This window comes from Camelus bactrianus, chromosome 16 (genome assembly GCF_048773025.1).
Source record: "Camelus bactrianus isolate YW-2024 breed Bactrian camel chromosome 16, ASM4877302v1, whole genome shotgun sequence".
NCBI lineage: Eukaryota > Metazoa > Chordata > Mammalia > Artiodactyla > Camelidae > Camelus > Camelus bactrianus.
Window position 1 is genome coordinate 11,426,089 of NC_133554.1, and position 14,437 is coordinate 11,440,525.

At 35.8% G+C, this 14,437-nt stretch overlaps 1 protein-coding gene across 2 annotated transcripts in view; it reads left to right on the forward strand.

The window, feature by feature from the left end:
* Positions 1-14,437, forward strand: part of AP2B1 (adaptor related protein complex 2 subunit beta 1) — a 102,530-nt gene that overhangs the window by 31,864 nt on the left and 56,229 nt on the right. For both annotated transcript variants that reach the window (XM_010949160.3, XM_010949161.3), the window contains exons 10-13: positions 3,888-4,003; positions 5,961-6,126; positions 7,290-7,388; positions 13,145-13,404. In XM_010949160.3, coding sequence (XP_010947462.1) covers positions 3,888-4,003; positions 5,961-6,126; positions 7,290-7,388; positions 13,145-13,404 — 641 coding nt within the window. The remainder of the gene's footprint in view (positions 1-3,887; positions 4,004-5,960; positions 6,127-7,289; positions 7,389-13,144; positions 13,405-14,437) is intronic.

A 14,437-nucleotide genomic window follows, 5' to 3' on the forward strand; every position in this document is an offset into this window, starting at 1 on the left:
ATATTTGTTCTTGCTACTTGACTATATACAGTTCTGCTTTGAGTCAGATTAGACCGTATGATTCCACCAGGGTGGTTACTAAAATAATTTGCACAGTATGACCAGTGCTTCATAGGAACAGAAGGAAACATGCAATGTCGGGGAAGTATCTCTGAAAGCCAAGGCCCTAATTGGCCTTCCTTGTTTGTATTCACGTCAGTGCTGCTTCATGTGGTTACCACTGATAAATCATTTAGTAAACTAGTTGTTACAACAAGAAGTCGATTTATCCTGGTTTCTACTCTTGGTTCTACCAGCTCAGTTGCTTCAGATATTTAATATATTTCTGTTGATCCATTTGAGAGATGAGAAAGTGTTTATTGGATCTTGATATGTTATGTCTTTTTTTACCACCACACTTCATGTACTTACCTTTTTTCTTTTTCTTTTCTCACCGAGGAATAGCCCACCTACTTATAGTATTAATGTAGACAGTTTTCAAGGATATATTGGTAGCAGGAGTCATTTTGTGATTTTTCACGACCAGAATGTCATTGTCTTATTGAAACCTCTCTGACAGTGCTCTCTAAAGAGTCTCATTCCAAAGTTAAGAGAGATTTTCTATCCCTGGAGTTATTAGAAACTGTTCTCAAAGTATCTAGATTGCTAGATTCTGTTAGTACCGTGTATTGTGACTAATGGGAAATTTATCCATCATCTTCTGAAAGAGTTGTACTTCTGGTGGCTCTCACTTCTTCCTTTGACTCACGGTGCCCTGGTGGGAGTATGAGTGTGTGTGAGGAATGAACTTCCTCTGGAAGCTTGAGATCAACATTCAACAATCCTGCTTTTTAGCTAGTGTTCTTTTATCTCAAGTTCACTGGACTTGGCCTGAGAACTTTTCCTAGAACTGTTTCAATCATGAAAGTTATCAGTTGGAAAGAGTTGCCTGGTCTGAACACAGTTGGGGCAGGAAAGGCGATGATTGTGTTTTTAACTAACCCATTCTTGGGACAAGGGCAAGAACAAACAAAAAGCCGAATATATTTACTACGTAAAATCATAAAATGAGACAAATTAAGCAAAAGTAAAACACTGCTTCACAGCCTGCTCTCCCCTCCCAGAGTTGATGTGGACATGATTTTAAATCTTTGTTTATATAGTCCTCCATAAACAAGTGTGTTTTTTACAAAAATGAGATCATCCTATGAATGCTATTTACTTATGTGTTTTTAGCTTTTTATCAAACCCTGTGCTATTTACTTATGTAGTCTGCTTTTGTCACTTATTGTACATGGGTATTTTTCAATGTTACTGATATTTTGCCTCATTTTTAGTGGTTTATAGACATAATGTGTAATTGCTTCATAATTATTTAGTCTTTCCCTTCCTGTATGGACCTTAAAGTTGTTTCTGCTCTTTTCCCAAATAACAATGTAAGGGGGATCCTTGTAGCCAAATCTTTGATCTCCAATAAAGAGAAACATTTTTTTCATTATGCTTTTTAGACATTTGGATGTGCTTTTTCGTGTCCTGTGCATCTTTTTTCAATGGGTTATCTTTTCCGTATTGATTTTTTTCAAGTCCTTTATAATTAAAGGTATTAACCCTTCATTTCATTAACAGTTATTTTCCCAGTTTTGGCTTTTTTTTGTTTGTTTGTTTGATTTTATCTGACTTCTTGATGTATAGAAGTTTGCATTTCTTTTCGTAGGGAGTCCTGTCAGTTTTCTCTCAATGGTGTCTTTACTGGCACACCTAGAAAATTGTGCTTCACCTCAAAGTTATATAAAATTCACCTTTATTTTCTACTTTAATGGCAGTGGTCCCTTTTTTTTTTAAACATTTAAAGATGCTTTTAATCAATAATTACAATAAGGATATCATTTTGGTTAAAGATAAGAGTGTAGGGATCAAACACCAGGACAGTTCACCCTTTCCTTACTGTTACGAAATGTTGCCTTTATTGTATACTGGATTTTGTATGTCTGTATTCCTCTCTCTGTTTCTGGATTTACTTTGTATGTACAGTGATTGGGTGTTTAATGGTAATTTTCAAAATGTAATCAAAAGCAACATGGGTGAGATGACAATTTGGTTAAAAATTACTGTCCTAGACTTAAATGTTTTCAATTGTTGATGCTTCATGGGAAATGGCCTTTTGTTTGTCTTTATAATAAAGAAACTATGGGCTCACTAAATACTAGCTTTTTATCAAGCCCTATGCTAAGCACTTTATTTGTATTATCTAATTTTATAATTTAGCCCTTGCAGTAGCCTGTATCCTACATGCTTTATAATTTATCTTAACTTATATTTAAATTTCCCAGCTGTTTTGCTGTTGCAGTAATAGCACAGGAATTACTAGTTGAAAATGAATATAATAGAATTCAAAAATGGCAAAACTGCATAAAAGATAACAATCATATATATGACCTCATGACCTCACATAAGTAACCTCAAGATGCTATTTTGTTTTCATTACATTGCTTGGAATGGTTTAAATTACAAGATTTAAAAGATTTTATTACAGAAATTTTTAGGCATACACTAAAGTAAAATTGATTAATGAGCTCTTGTGTACCCATCTTCCATCTTGAACACATATCAACACATTGCTGTTGTCATTTGATCTTCTCCCTCTCCCTCCCTCTTCAAGGGAATGAGCAACTGTTTCTTGTAGTGCAAATCCCAGATATGATCTTACTAAAGTAGTTCAATTGTATATCTATTAGATAAGGTCCTCTTTAAAAAAGTCCTGATATCATTACCATACGCAGCAGCTAACTAATTCTTACCTCGTTGAATACCAGTCCATGTTCAGTCTTCCCTGTGTCTAACTGTCTTTTTACAGTTGCCTTGTTCAAATCAAAATCTAAACAAGAGTTACACGTTGCATTTGGTTAATATGTCTTTTAAGTCTTTACTTACTTACTAGGGTGCCATTTATTGAAGTGACTAGATGGTTGGGCTTGTAGAATTTCCCAGAGTCAAGATTTGGCTGCTTGTATTTTAGTGATGTTGTTTATCTCATTCTTTCATCCTCTTTAGACAATTAAATCCGGAGGCTTGGTAATACCCACGTTTAGCGTTTTTGGCAAGAACACATCACAGGTGATGCTGTGTACGTCTATGGCATCTTATCAGGAGGCATATAGTAGAGTGACCCATCTCTTGTAATATTTGATAAATCAGTCCTCGATTTTTACGATCTCTCTTCTAGAACCCTTTTTCTTTTAAAAACTATAACTTACAGTTTCAGTACATCAGTTTTGTCATTTGTATTCTTCCATGTTACCTTCATTGATTAAAGACTAAAAGATTAAATTCTATTTTATAGATGAACCATGGGATGTGGAAAATTGCAGTTTATCTAATGCCATAGACTTTCAGTTATATAACCCAAAAGATGGCAAATTTTCCTTCAAGTTTTTTGAGTCACAGTTAACTTTAAAAATATAATGCAAACTGTGGATCTTCTCCTTGGAAATCGTGTGCATATACGAAATATAGCAGTTTCATTTCAAGGGATTTAAAGATACCTTCTGCTGTCTGTACTCATTCATGAATTCCAGATAAAGACCTCCTTCCTTGACTTGTTCTTTCATTCTTATTCTTTCCTCCTATGTTGACTTATGCCTTTTCTCATTTCTGTCATCCTGGCTATCCAAGATGATTTTTTTCACTTACACTGACTCTTTTGTAATGAGTAAAGTTTGGGGTATATCTAGAATTTCTGTGTATCTCCATCAGATAACCCAGACTCCAGTATAGGTTGGTCAAATTAAGTGCCTCATCTTTCAGTCTGCCTTAGTTGATGCACCTGTATATTTCCAAAAAAATTTTTTTATGTTGAGTTTGTGTTGTTAGATAGATCATCTGACTTCTCATTATGTTCCTCTTTGCAGCAATCTGCAGAGCGCTGTGTAAGCACATTGCTTGATCTCATCCAGACCAAAGTAAATTATGTGGTCCAAGAGGCGATTGTTGTCATCAGAGACATCTTCCGCAAGTACCCCAACAAGTACGTACAAATACATCTTCCTCTCTTCCTCAGATCATATAGGAAATGACTGAGTAAGGCATTTTGAGATTGACTAGGTAAGAATTATTCCTTGTAGTGTAACCGTAATTGAATACTTTATTAAAAATCAGAAACATGCAGGGTGGTTAGCACAGGGATTAAAACCTCATTTTTTTTTCACCCTGCCTTTTCACTTTTAGAAGAATTGAAGCTCTATCTGAATATGCATTGTCTATTGGCATATATTAAAGTTAACTAGATTCTTTGGTGGTGAAGTTACTGTTAAATAGGATACCTATATATTTGAGGTTATCTGGGAATAATCTAGTTTATGCCTGTCACTAGGCATAATTAATAGTTGTGCCCCTTTTCAGTCTCAGAAATGTCTCAGTTTGAATGATAAAGTATTTGGCCAACCTGTTGTAAAAACTAGGAAGGTGACAGCTTCACTGTTCACTTTGTATATTACCTAGTACTTGTAGAAAATCATAGAGCATGTAACAATAAACTATCAGAGTGTCAGATCTTTTCTGAAGTATTGTAGCTGCTTCCATTAACATGTGAAAGCTACGTTTTCACTCCACAAAAAATTTTCACATTGAGGCCTCTTAGTTTATGAAACAAATACTTTGTCAGATTTGCTTTTGAAGGCAAGCAATTAAGGAATCTGAAAGAATGAAATAAGAGCAGGTCTTATAAGCATCCGAAGTCTCATTTTGCCTTAAGATCATAGAGATACATTGTGCTGAAGCTTTCTGATTAGTCCTTAAAGGTAGTGTTAAATGAAGTGGACTTGCATTAAGTTAGCTTAGTGGCACACTCAAAATTAGAAGAAATATTTTAGCAAGGTAGTGATTTATTAAGCGTTATAGTATTATATATACCATGTATTTTTAATTTAGAAATGATATTTTTGGAAAAAGGATCATATATTTTTACCACTCTCCCAAAAAAGAGGTATATTGGGTTTCTGAACTTTTTAATTAAGTGTGGAGATGTATGTCTTAATATGATTGATCAAGAAATGTGTCAGTGGGGAGGGAATAGCTCAAGTGGTAGAGCACAAGCTTTAGCATACAAAAGGTCCTAGGTTCAATCCCCAGTACCTCCTCTAAAAATAAATAAGTAAACCTAACTACTTCCCCCCACCAATATAAATAAATAAATAAATAAAAATATATAAAGGAAATTTAAAAAAAAAGAAATGCATCAGTTTCTGGTTTGTATTAATAAGGGATTATGACAGTTAAATTTTAAGAAAGAGCTATCAAGAAGCTGGTTTAATCAGTGAAAGTAGGGCCAACAATTAAGTGTATTTTTCAGTTGTCCATATCTCATTTATTATATGGTTTCATTCTGATGTTTAAAACTACATTAGCCAGGGAAATGGATTCAATATGGTAAAAAAAATGAGAGAGCTTAAAAATAATATTCGAATTGCTTGTTTCTTTGGAGAAACAAGTCATTGGTGTGGGTGCCTTGGGAGGAAAGGATGTAAAGATTTCTGTAGGAAGCAGAGAAGATGGATTAAGAGACAAAATTACTGTTTCTGGTCTGGATGCTGTTGTCTGACTCCTTTTTCCTAAAAGTAAAGTGGGATTTCTGTTCTTCTACCATGAAGGCAAAATGACATACCAAGAAAAATTTTGATCTAGTTATAAGAAAGACTGTTAGAAATATGAAGTAGTAGTATTACCTTACACCACAGGTGAGTTTTTCCTTGTGAAAAGAATATGTGATAAGCTTTTATAAAAGTTTAAGGTCTAGTTATTAAAACATAATTGAAGGGAAATTTAAGACATTATCTTCTGGTTTAAGACCTGTCTATTCTGTTGACTAAAAGCCTTTGTAGTTGATGGTTTGGGTAGAGTACTTTGTGGTCTTGCTTCTAGCCTTCATTGTTAAATAAAGTTCTCAGGTTTGCCCTCAGTAACCACAGTCTGTTTTGTTATATTAGATATGAAAGTATCATTGCCACTCTGTGTGAGAACTTAGACTCACTGGATGAGCCAGACGCTCGTGCAGCTATGATTTGGATTGTGGGAGAATATGCTGAAAGAATTGACAATGCAGATGAGTTACTAGAGAGCTTCCTGGAAGGTTTTCATGATGAAAGCACCCAGGTAAGTTCTCATCTATATTTTATGTAATAGATCTTTTGGGGAAGATTTCAGGAAAAATAAAGCTCAGGCAATTTCATGTGTGTGAATTTATTTATATATAGTATGTTCATTTTCCTCCCAAAAGGAATGATCCTTTTCAGTTGTGCTAACTTCTGGTGGAACAAGCCTTCCTAACTTAGACCAGCGGTTCTCAAACTTTAATGAGCCTTAGAAGCAGCTAAGCACTGGTGTTTAACCTGTGTTAAGCGCAGGTTGCTGGGCCCCACCCCTGGAGTTTCTGACTCAGTAGGTCTGAGGTGGGCCTGAGCATGTTCATCTCTTACAAGGTTCGGGGTGGCAATGCTGCTGCTGCTCCAGAAGCACACTTTGACAGCTGCTGGCTTAGTGCAGCAGTTACTGCTTTGTCATTTTCTGTCACATGACAGAGATTACCCATCACTGTTAGTAATGGTTGTGGCTCAGTTACAACTGGCGTTTTTTGCTGGGGTGAAAGGCTGGCATGTGCAATTTGAAAAAATTCTCTATGGATGGTTAGACTCCTCATCTCCTATCTGTCCTCTACGAAAATTGAGAGACCCTGACCTTCAAGTCATGCGTCCTCAGAAGCAGATAAATTATTAAATCTTTATCCCCTGGCACTTGTACTCACTGCAAATTGATGTTCATGTATGTAATCCATCAGTAATTTTAATAGATCCTTACAGGGAACACATGCAAGCAAGTCACCTTCATGGTTCAGCAGGCCACTCTTAATTGGCTGTGGTCTGGCATAATTCTGCTGTTTTTGCTCTTGCCAGATGATTCCCTAAGTCCCTGGAAGTTGTAGCTTTGGTAGAAGTAAATAATAAAGAATTTGATCAGGAACGTTTTCTTGCTGTCAGTATGTTAGCATGTACTTTAAGAAATACAGGTGATTATCTGGGCCAGAAACAAACAAGCAATTTTTGATGTCCGAAATGCACGTTGGAGATAGGAGCTAGTGAATTTTTAGTTGATGAAAATCTTTGACTGCTGGTGTTGATATTGGCTGAGTTTTAACATTTGTCTCAGTTAAAATCAGGAAGACCTCATAGTAAGTTATAGTTGGAAATGCCACTTTGGAAATGATGGTGGGGAATAATGCAAATTCCTGTCACTTAATCTATTAAATGACGTTTGCTTAGGTGCAGCTCACTCTGCTTACTGCCATTGTGAAACTGTTTCTCAAGAAACCGTCAGAAACACAGGAGCTGGTACAGCAGGTCTTGAGTTTGGCAACACAGGTAAGAAATCTGGAAAAAGCATGGGGTTTGTTTGTCTTGTTTCAAATCCCAGGAAATTGCAAAACTTCTCCCAAGAAGGTTCATCTGGGGAAATTTTAAACAGAAGTGCAGTTTTTAGATTCTGTTAAAAAATAAAAACAATGCTTCTTTTACATATTCTGCTGAATTGGAACTGGTTATATCACTTTTAAATGAATTGACTGACTCCAGTTTTTAATGACTATTCATGAAAATTAAACTTGATTAGACTCTTTAGTGTTAAGGGAGGACATGCCCTTGTGAAAATGACACTGAGTCTCACAGTACCTCCTTCTGGGAAACTTAATACTAGCTTTCAAATGGAAGTACCATATAGAGAGACATTCAGTGCCTCGACAAAGAGCTCATGTGCTGTTCTACCTTCTAGAGTGGTTGCCTTTCTCTTTAAATAACTTTGAAGTACAAATGCTGTTTTCTTAATTATTTGATATTTTTGGTCTACATAGGAAGGGTTCTGATTTCAGGAATGCGGCAACCAGCCAGATACACAAAAATCAAAGTAATTACTTCTTCTACTGTAACTGGTGTAGTGATCATCAGTCCATCATGATCCAGTATTGAGAACAGACTGGCTTTAGCTGGCTGTCAAGAGTTACGGTTTGTGTCTACACATGGAATCTGACAGATACTCAGTTGACCATTTTTCTTTTTCATCTCTTTACGGTTTTATCAAAATCTGAAGCTCTTTCATAATACTTTGCCTAGTCCTGAACTTCATTTCATATGGAAAAATGAACACAATTGGAGAACTGTATTTGGTAAATACTGTAACTAGTACAGTTGAGGTGTTACATTGATTCCAACAAGCAGAATTGGGGAAGACACTTGGAGGCAGATCACTATACACTGAAATCTTCTTAAATCCCAGTTCCAAACTGAGACCACAGATGTGAACCTTGAGTAGTTGCCAGTACATTCTCTGTTAGTGGTCAAGGCATGTTATTTGCTACATGATAATGCAAAGTTCTATTTTTCCCCTGGCAGTATTTAATTTTAGAAATGCCAGGAATCCATTTTAAGGAAAAGAAGTTCAGCGGGCAGATAAGGTATTTTTTGAGTATTTAACAGAATACTGTAAAGTACACAAAATTATTAAATAAATTGTTTTTAGAATATGCTGTACAACCCTGGAAAAATACAGCCAAGAAAATGGCTAGAGTCAGAGGCTACTTCACTGACACTTGATTCAAACACAGATATTTTACAATCAGTGAACTCAAATGTGAGGAAGGCCTGAAGCTAAAAACTAAGATAATTGTCTTGTCTGATTATATTGATTCACATAAAAAATACTCGGAATTATCTGCTTGATCATCCTTTAAGGGAGCAGTTGACTAACAGGAGTTGAGTTAAAGGATATCAGAAAATTAATTTCACAGAAAACAGGTATTCCCCCCTTGTACCTCAATTTTTTCCATTGAGACCTATCAACAAATTATAAATAAACTTTTAACCTGCTCTTTTCCCAAGTCTCTAAGCCTTCACTTGACCCCATTACAGTTGGTGTGAAGAAACATCCATACGACTGAAGCCAAGGACAGACCGTGGGCCACCATCTGTCCATGAGAAATGAACTGGGCAGTTAGTTGTCCTTCACTGATCAGGTGTGTCTTGGTACTAAGAGCAAAACTTGATCATCTTCTGAATCAGAGCAGTTTAGGTTGGATGCAGGAAGTCATTTTCACATTAATGTGAAATAGGTCATCGACAGGACCATTTTGAATAGAATTTGCCACTTCTTGATCACATAGTGCTTATTACAGACTCTGCAGACTGCTTGCTTTTAAATTAGCAATGTGTTTGCCTTTATCATAGGGCCCTGAAGGGCACTTCTATCTTTTGCTGTAGGTCCTGGAGCTTCTGTACCTTGTATGAAAGAAAGAGCTTTATATGTGTATATTCTAGATGCTAATATAGTAAACTTGACTTTAATGAGGCCTATGTACCAACACTTCAGAACATCCCCCAGACAGAGATAAATACATATTTATATAGTTTCTTAGCTTTCTCTGAAGCTAAGAATTTTCCTCAAGAATCATGGCATTTCTGATTATTGCATTATCTACTTTGTATTCGAGTTTTGACTCTCCCTTGAGGGCCATATTTCAAAACATCAGCAATATTTGGCCCTCCATGAAAGTTACTGCTAGAAGTAGAAAATAAGAAAGGAAAAGGTAAAGATGGGAGTGCTGGGTGGTGACCTAGAATCACAGCAGGAAATGGTCTGTCTCAGCTCACATTGTGCTCATAGTCATGCCTTGGCCAAATTGAAGCTGACCGTGTTTAGATATGTGTGAAATAGTCAAAATCATCTTAACTGCTGAGACTCTTACTTGACATTCAACTGTGTTGGAAAATAGATACATCTTTCCTATTGTTAATTTTACATCTTTTAAAATTTATTTGTAAGAGCTCTTTGAAGTGTTTTTAATAACTTCCCTTTTAAGCATCTTCCTTTGCTTGAAGCAAAGCAATTTCCTAACATCAAAGCAGTAACTATTTAATATTATCTGTATTGAACATCGTAGGTTTCCTGGTCTAGACCCTTGATCATCCACTTGTGTGTCTCTCAAGATGGAGTCCAAAACAATTTTCTAAAAACAATTTTGGCCTTGCTCCTTCTCTCTCTGCTCACCTCTAAGTAGATAGGGCTGGTCTTATAAACAAGCAGGTGTCCTTGATTGACTCCAGTGTTGCAAGTTCTTAACCCTGTCTTCATCTCCCTTGTCTTTTAAGGCCTATATATCTGTATTTAACAAGCGGTGTGGGAGAGCTGTATTTTAGGTTTCTGTAAGAGTTCAAACTCAGTTTAGTACATGCAAAAGAAGTCTTCATTTTAGTTTTTCTATCTGTGAACTAGAGGCCACCATCATCAAAATCACCTGTGCTGCTTGTTAAAAATAAAAATTCCTGGGCCCCCATTTGATATAATGAATCAAAAACTGATTTGCTCCTGGAATCTGCACTTTGAGTTGTTTTCCTGATGTGTTAAAACGTTGATACATTATAGTTTAAGAATTATTGTTTTAGAACTTGCCTGGTGAGAATTGCTTTGGAAGCTCTCAAAATTTTAGAAATGTACTATTTTCTTGAGTGCCTCACAAAGCCCTGTGGGAGTAGAAGTACAGTAGATCCAAAACCAAATTTTTTTCTGAGTCACCAAACACGTAATGGCACTTTAAGGTCACAGAAAGGTTCCATTTTCTTGTCATAAGCCTTGACTGGGCCTGATTTATTGTGTCCTCCATGTGGATGGTGAGGCAGTGAAAGCAGCTGATAAGTAGGTCTAAAGAACCAGCCCTGAGGATAACCGAGTTTGGACAGTGGAGAACCTTGCCCACTCTTGACTTTCGGTTCTGGAAAATTTGCACTCATTTCTCGTAGGATTAAATTTTTCAGTCAGTGACTTAAAATTTACAGTGTGTATACTCTTTGATCCAGTGATTCTGTCTCTAGCAGTTTGTCCTTTTTCAGTGTTTTGAATTTGTTGGGGGGGACTCAGCTTTTTTCATAGATGTATGTAATTTCATGAATAACCCACAGGTTTTGTTGTGTTTTTTTTTGTTTGTTTTTTTTTGTTTTTTGCCATTTGGTTAAATATGAACCTGATATATGAGAGAAATAATTTGAAGTTAAAAAAATTTATTTTGATCAGCATTTTGTTAAGCTGTGTTATATAGTTTATTTTAATATGTTTAACAACTTTATTAATCTATAAAGACAAACCAGATTTTCTCAGTTATGTGTAGTGTTCATTTTCACTGTGCAATAAAAAGCGTAAATAACCTACAAATTTTAAATGACGTGCTTTGAGGACTGAATATGCAGATTAAAATTAACTTTTTTTTTAAGTTTTTTTTCTTGGGGGGCAGGTAATTAGGTTTATTTTTAGGGGAGGTACTGGGGATTGAACCCAGGACCTCGTGCATGCTAAGTATGCACTCTACCACTTGAGCTATACCCTCCCCATAACTTTTAATTTAAATATCAGTAAAAGCTAGGGTAAGGATTGCTTTCCTGGTGTGATACTTGGAGAAACTTATATTCTGCTCTTTTTTAAAAAATCAACTTGTTTATGTTTTGTAATGTTCAAGCTTTGTTTCCAAATGAAAATCTATGTGAGGAGGTTTCAAGCTGCTATTTATAAACACTTCCTCAAGAGCAAATTCCCCCCCCAACATGCAACAAAACAAAACAAACTCAATTGGATATTATCACTTTCCTTTTTTTAACCTAGCATTTCAAATACTACAGACATTTCGATGTAAATAATGCATATATATGTGCATTTTTATTAGAATAATGCAATATATGGGTGTGATAAGGATTATCTTGAGGTAAAATTTACCATTTTGATACTGTATTAACTTGCTGTTTCTCAGTGTTCTTTATGCTTTTCTGTCTTTAACCACAATCGATTTTGACTGCAAATTAAACAATATATGATTAAGAAAAACTATTTAAAACCATTAGGATCACTGCTGGTATTGAGCTGAATGAAGTTCCTTAAATGGCTAAATCATGAACCAGTTCATCTGCTTACATTAAAAACTCATTCAGAAACCCTCAAATTGGCCTAGTTTAAAGAAAATATTTTTGTGTGTTTCAAATACAGAAATTGAAATGGGACTGATTGTTGCCTTTAATAACATGATACCTCTGGAACAATTCATGCATAAATGCCACCGTATAGACAAACTCTGAGAGGTAGATACCGGCATATTCATTGCTATTTTGTAATGATCACAAAAATAAGTAGAAAGGAGGAGGGAGAAAGAGGTAACAATCTATTGTCCATCAGTAGGACACTAGTAATAATGATACAGTGCTGCATGTAAAGTGGAAATGGCAGCTGTATGTGCTGATAGGGAAAGCAACTTGCAGAGCAGTATATATAATACGAAGCTGGCTTTGTATAAAATATTAATATATGTATGTATAGGAGTGCCCTGGTAAGGTATATACCACGCTGTTTTGGGGCTGGGGAGCTAAGGTGGGGAAGGGTTGGATGACCAGAGGGACTTATTTTTATATTACACGTTTCTAAACTGTGATGTGTTGGTGATAAATTTAGCTGTGGTCATGTATAAAATTATTTTTACTGCCACACACACAAAAAAGGACACTACATTCAAGTGTCACCCCTTTTGGAAGCACTTAGTTATGTGCTCTCTTGAACAGTTTTTTTACTACTTAGATACTAGTAAGTCTTGTACTATATTATAATAATTAATACTCTTTGAGGTCATTAAAATCAGGCACTGTGTGTTATGTCTTTATTTCCAGGGCCTAGCAAGTGTCTCCATAGGAGATACTTAATAAATATTTGAATGAAGAAAGCAGGTATGGGTGAAATATATGTAAGATGTGTTTCATGAATAATCCTGCTAATATTTACAGCAGTTAAAAACATTATTTTTGTGTCCCAAGGCCATCTCAAGCAGTTAATTTTTACTGGGTTAAACTTTATTTTCCTTTTCCCAACTTCCTTTTGAATTTGAGTCTTAGAACTAACTCATCTCAATTTATATTTAAATTCTTTGAAACATTAGAGATTACAGAATTATGACTGTATTAACAATATATTGAGTATAAATATCTTAACAGCCAACTCTGATAAATCACTACAGCATTGCCTGGATAATAAATCCAGCAGTTTGGGTTTCTATATGCAGAAAAGTTACATTTAAAACTTCTTGCCTTTGCCTTTTCATTAGGATTCTGATAATCCTGACCTTCGAGACCGGGGCTATATTTATTGGCGCCTCCTCTCAACCGACCCTGTCACAGCCAAAGAAGTAGTCTTGTCTGAGAAGCCACTGATCTCTGAGGAGACAGATCTTATTGAGCCAACTCTGCTGGATGAGCTCATCTGCCACATTGGTTCTTTGGCCTCAGTGTACCATAAGCCTCCCAACGCTTTTGTGGAAGGAAGTCATGGGATCCACCGCAAACACTTGCCAATACATCATGGGAGGTAAGCAGGTGAACTAGGTTTGAGTGAGAAGTGACTCTGTTTAAACAGAATTGTTCCTCCTCAAGCTTTTAGAGCCTAGAAAGAAGTTGCTGTGCATTTTGCAAATCTGGTATACTGCACTGGGGACTTCGTCTGTATACCAGTGACCACACACAGATCACAAGACAAAGGCCCCTCTGTATTCTAATCTTAGAGTAGGTAAGATTATGCCTTTAGAAAGTTGTTGCAAAGACTTTCTAAATGGATAAAGTTTGAAAGTTGCTTAAGTCTCCCAAAAAATGAGGCTACAAGTTTTCCCAGAGTTGAAAACTTGGTTAAAAGCTTGTGCAGGTTTGGTTCCAGACCACCATAGTAAAGCAAGCCACGCTGTTTTTGTTGTCATTGTTTCTCAGTGCGCATAAAAGTTATGTCTACACTAGACTGTAGTCTGTTAAGTGTGCAATAGCATTATGTCTTTAAAAAAATGTACATACTTTAATTAAAAAATACTGTATTGCAAAAGAAAATTCTAACCATCATCTGACAATGCAGGGTTGCCACAAATTTTGAATTTGTTGAGGCTGCAGTACCTGTGAAGTGCAGTAGAGCAGGGTGTGCCCACATATACATTTAGCTGTCTTCATCCTTTACAGTAACTTTGGTTAAAGCTTATGGTTAAAATTAGCTGACATTCCTTTCCTTATGCTGTAAAGCGTTAATGAAATAATATTTGCAGGATTGTTTTATAAAAGCAGCCTAGATTCTGTGTAGACATAGTTTTTCAGTTACCTGTACCTTTTTTACCAAATTAAATTGATCCGTTTCAGTAAGGAAATGCTGCTTTGAAACAGGCACTTAGGTAACATGGAACTCTTGCTTTTTAGATACTTTAAAATTTTAATTTGGGAGGAGCAGTACTCTTATAAACTCTTATAATGGGTATCTTGAAATCTTTTCTGAATCTCCTTCTTTTATTGCTTATAATAAATGTTAATTCTAAGTAGAATTTGATCCCTGAGTGGTTAGAGTAATTGTACTTTGATCGTTAATGAGT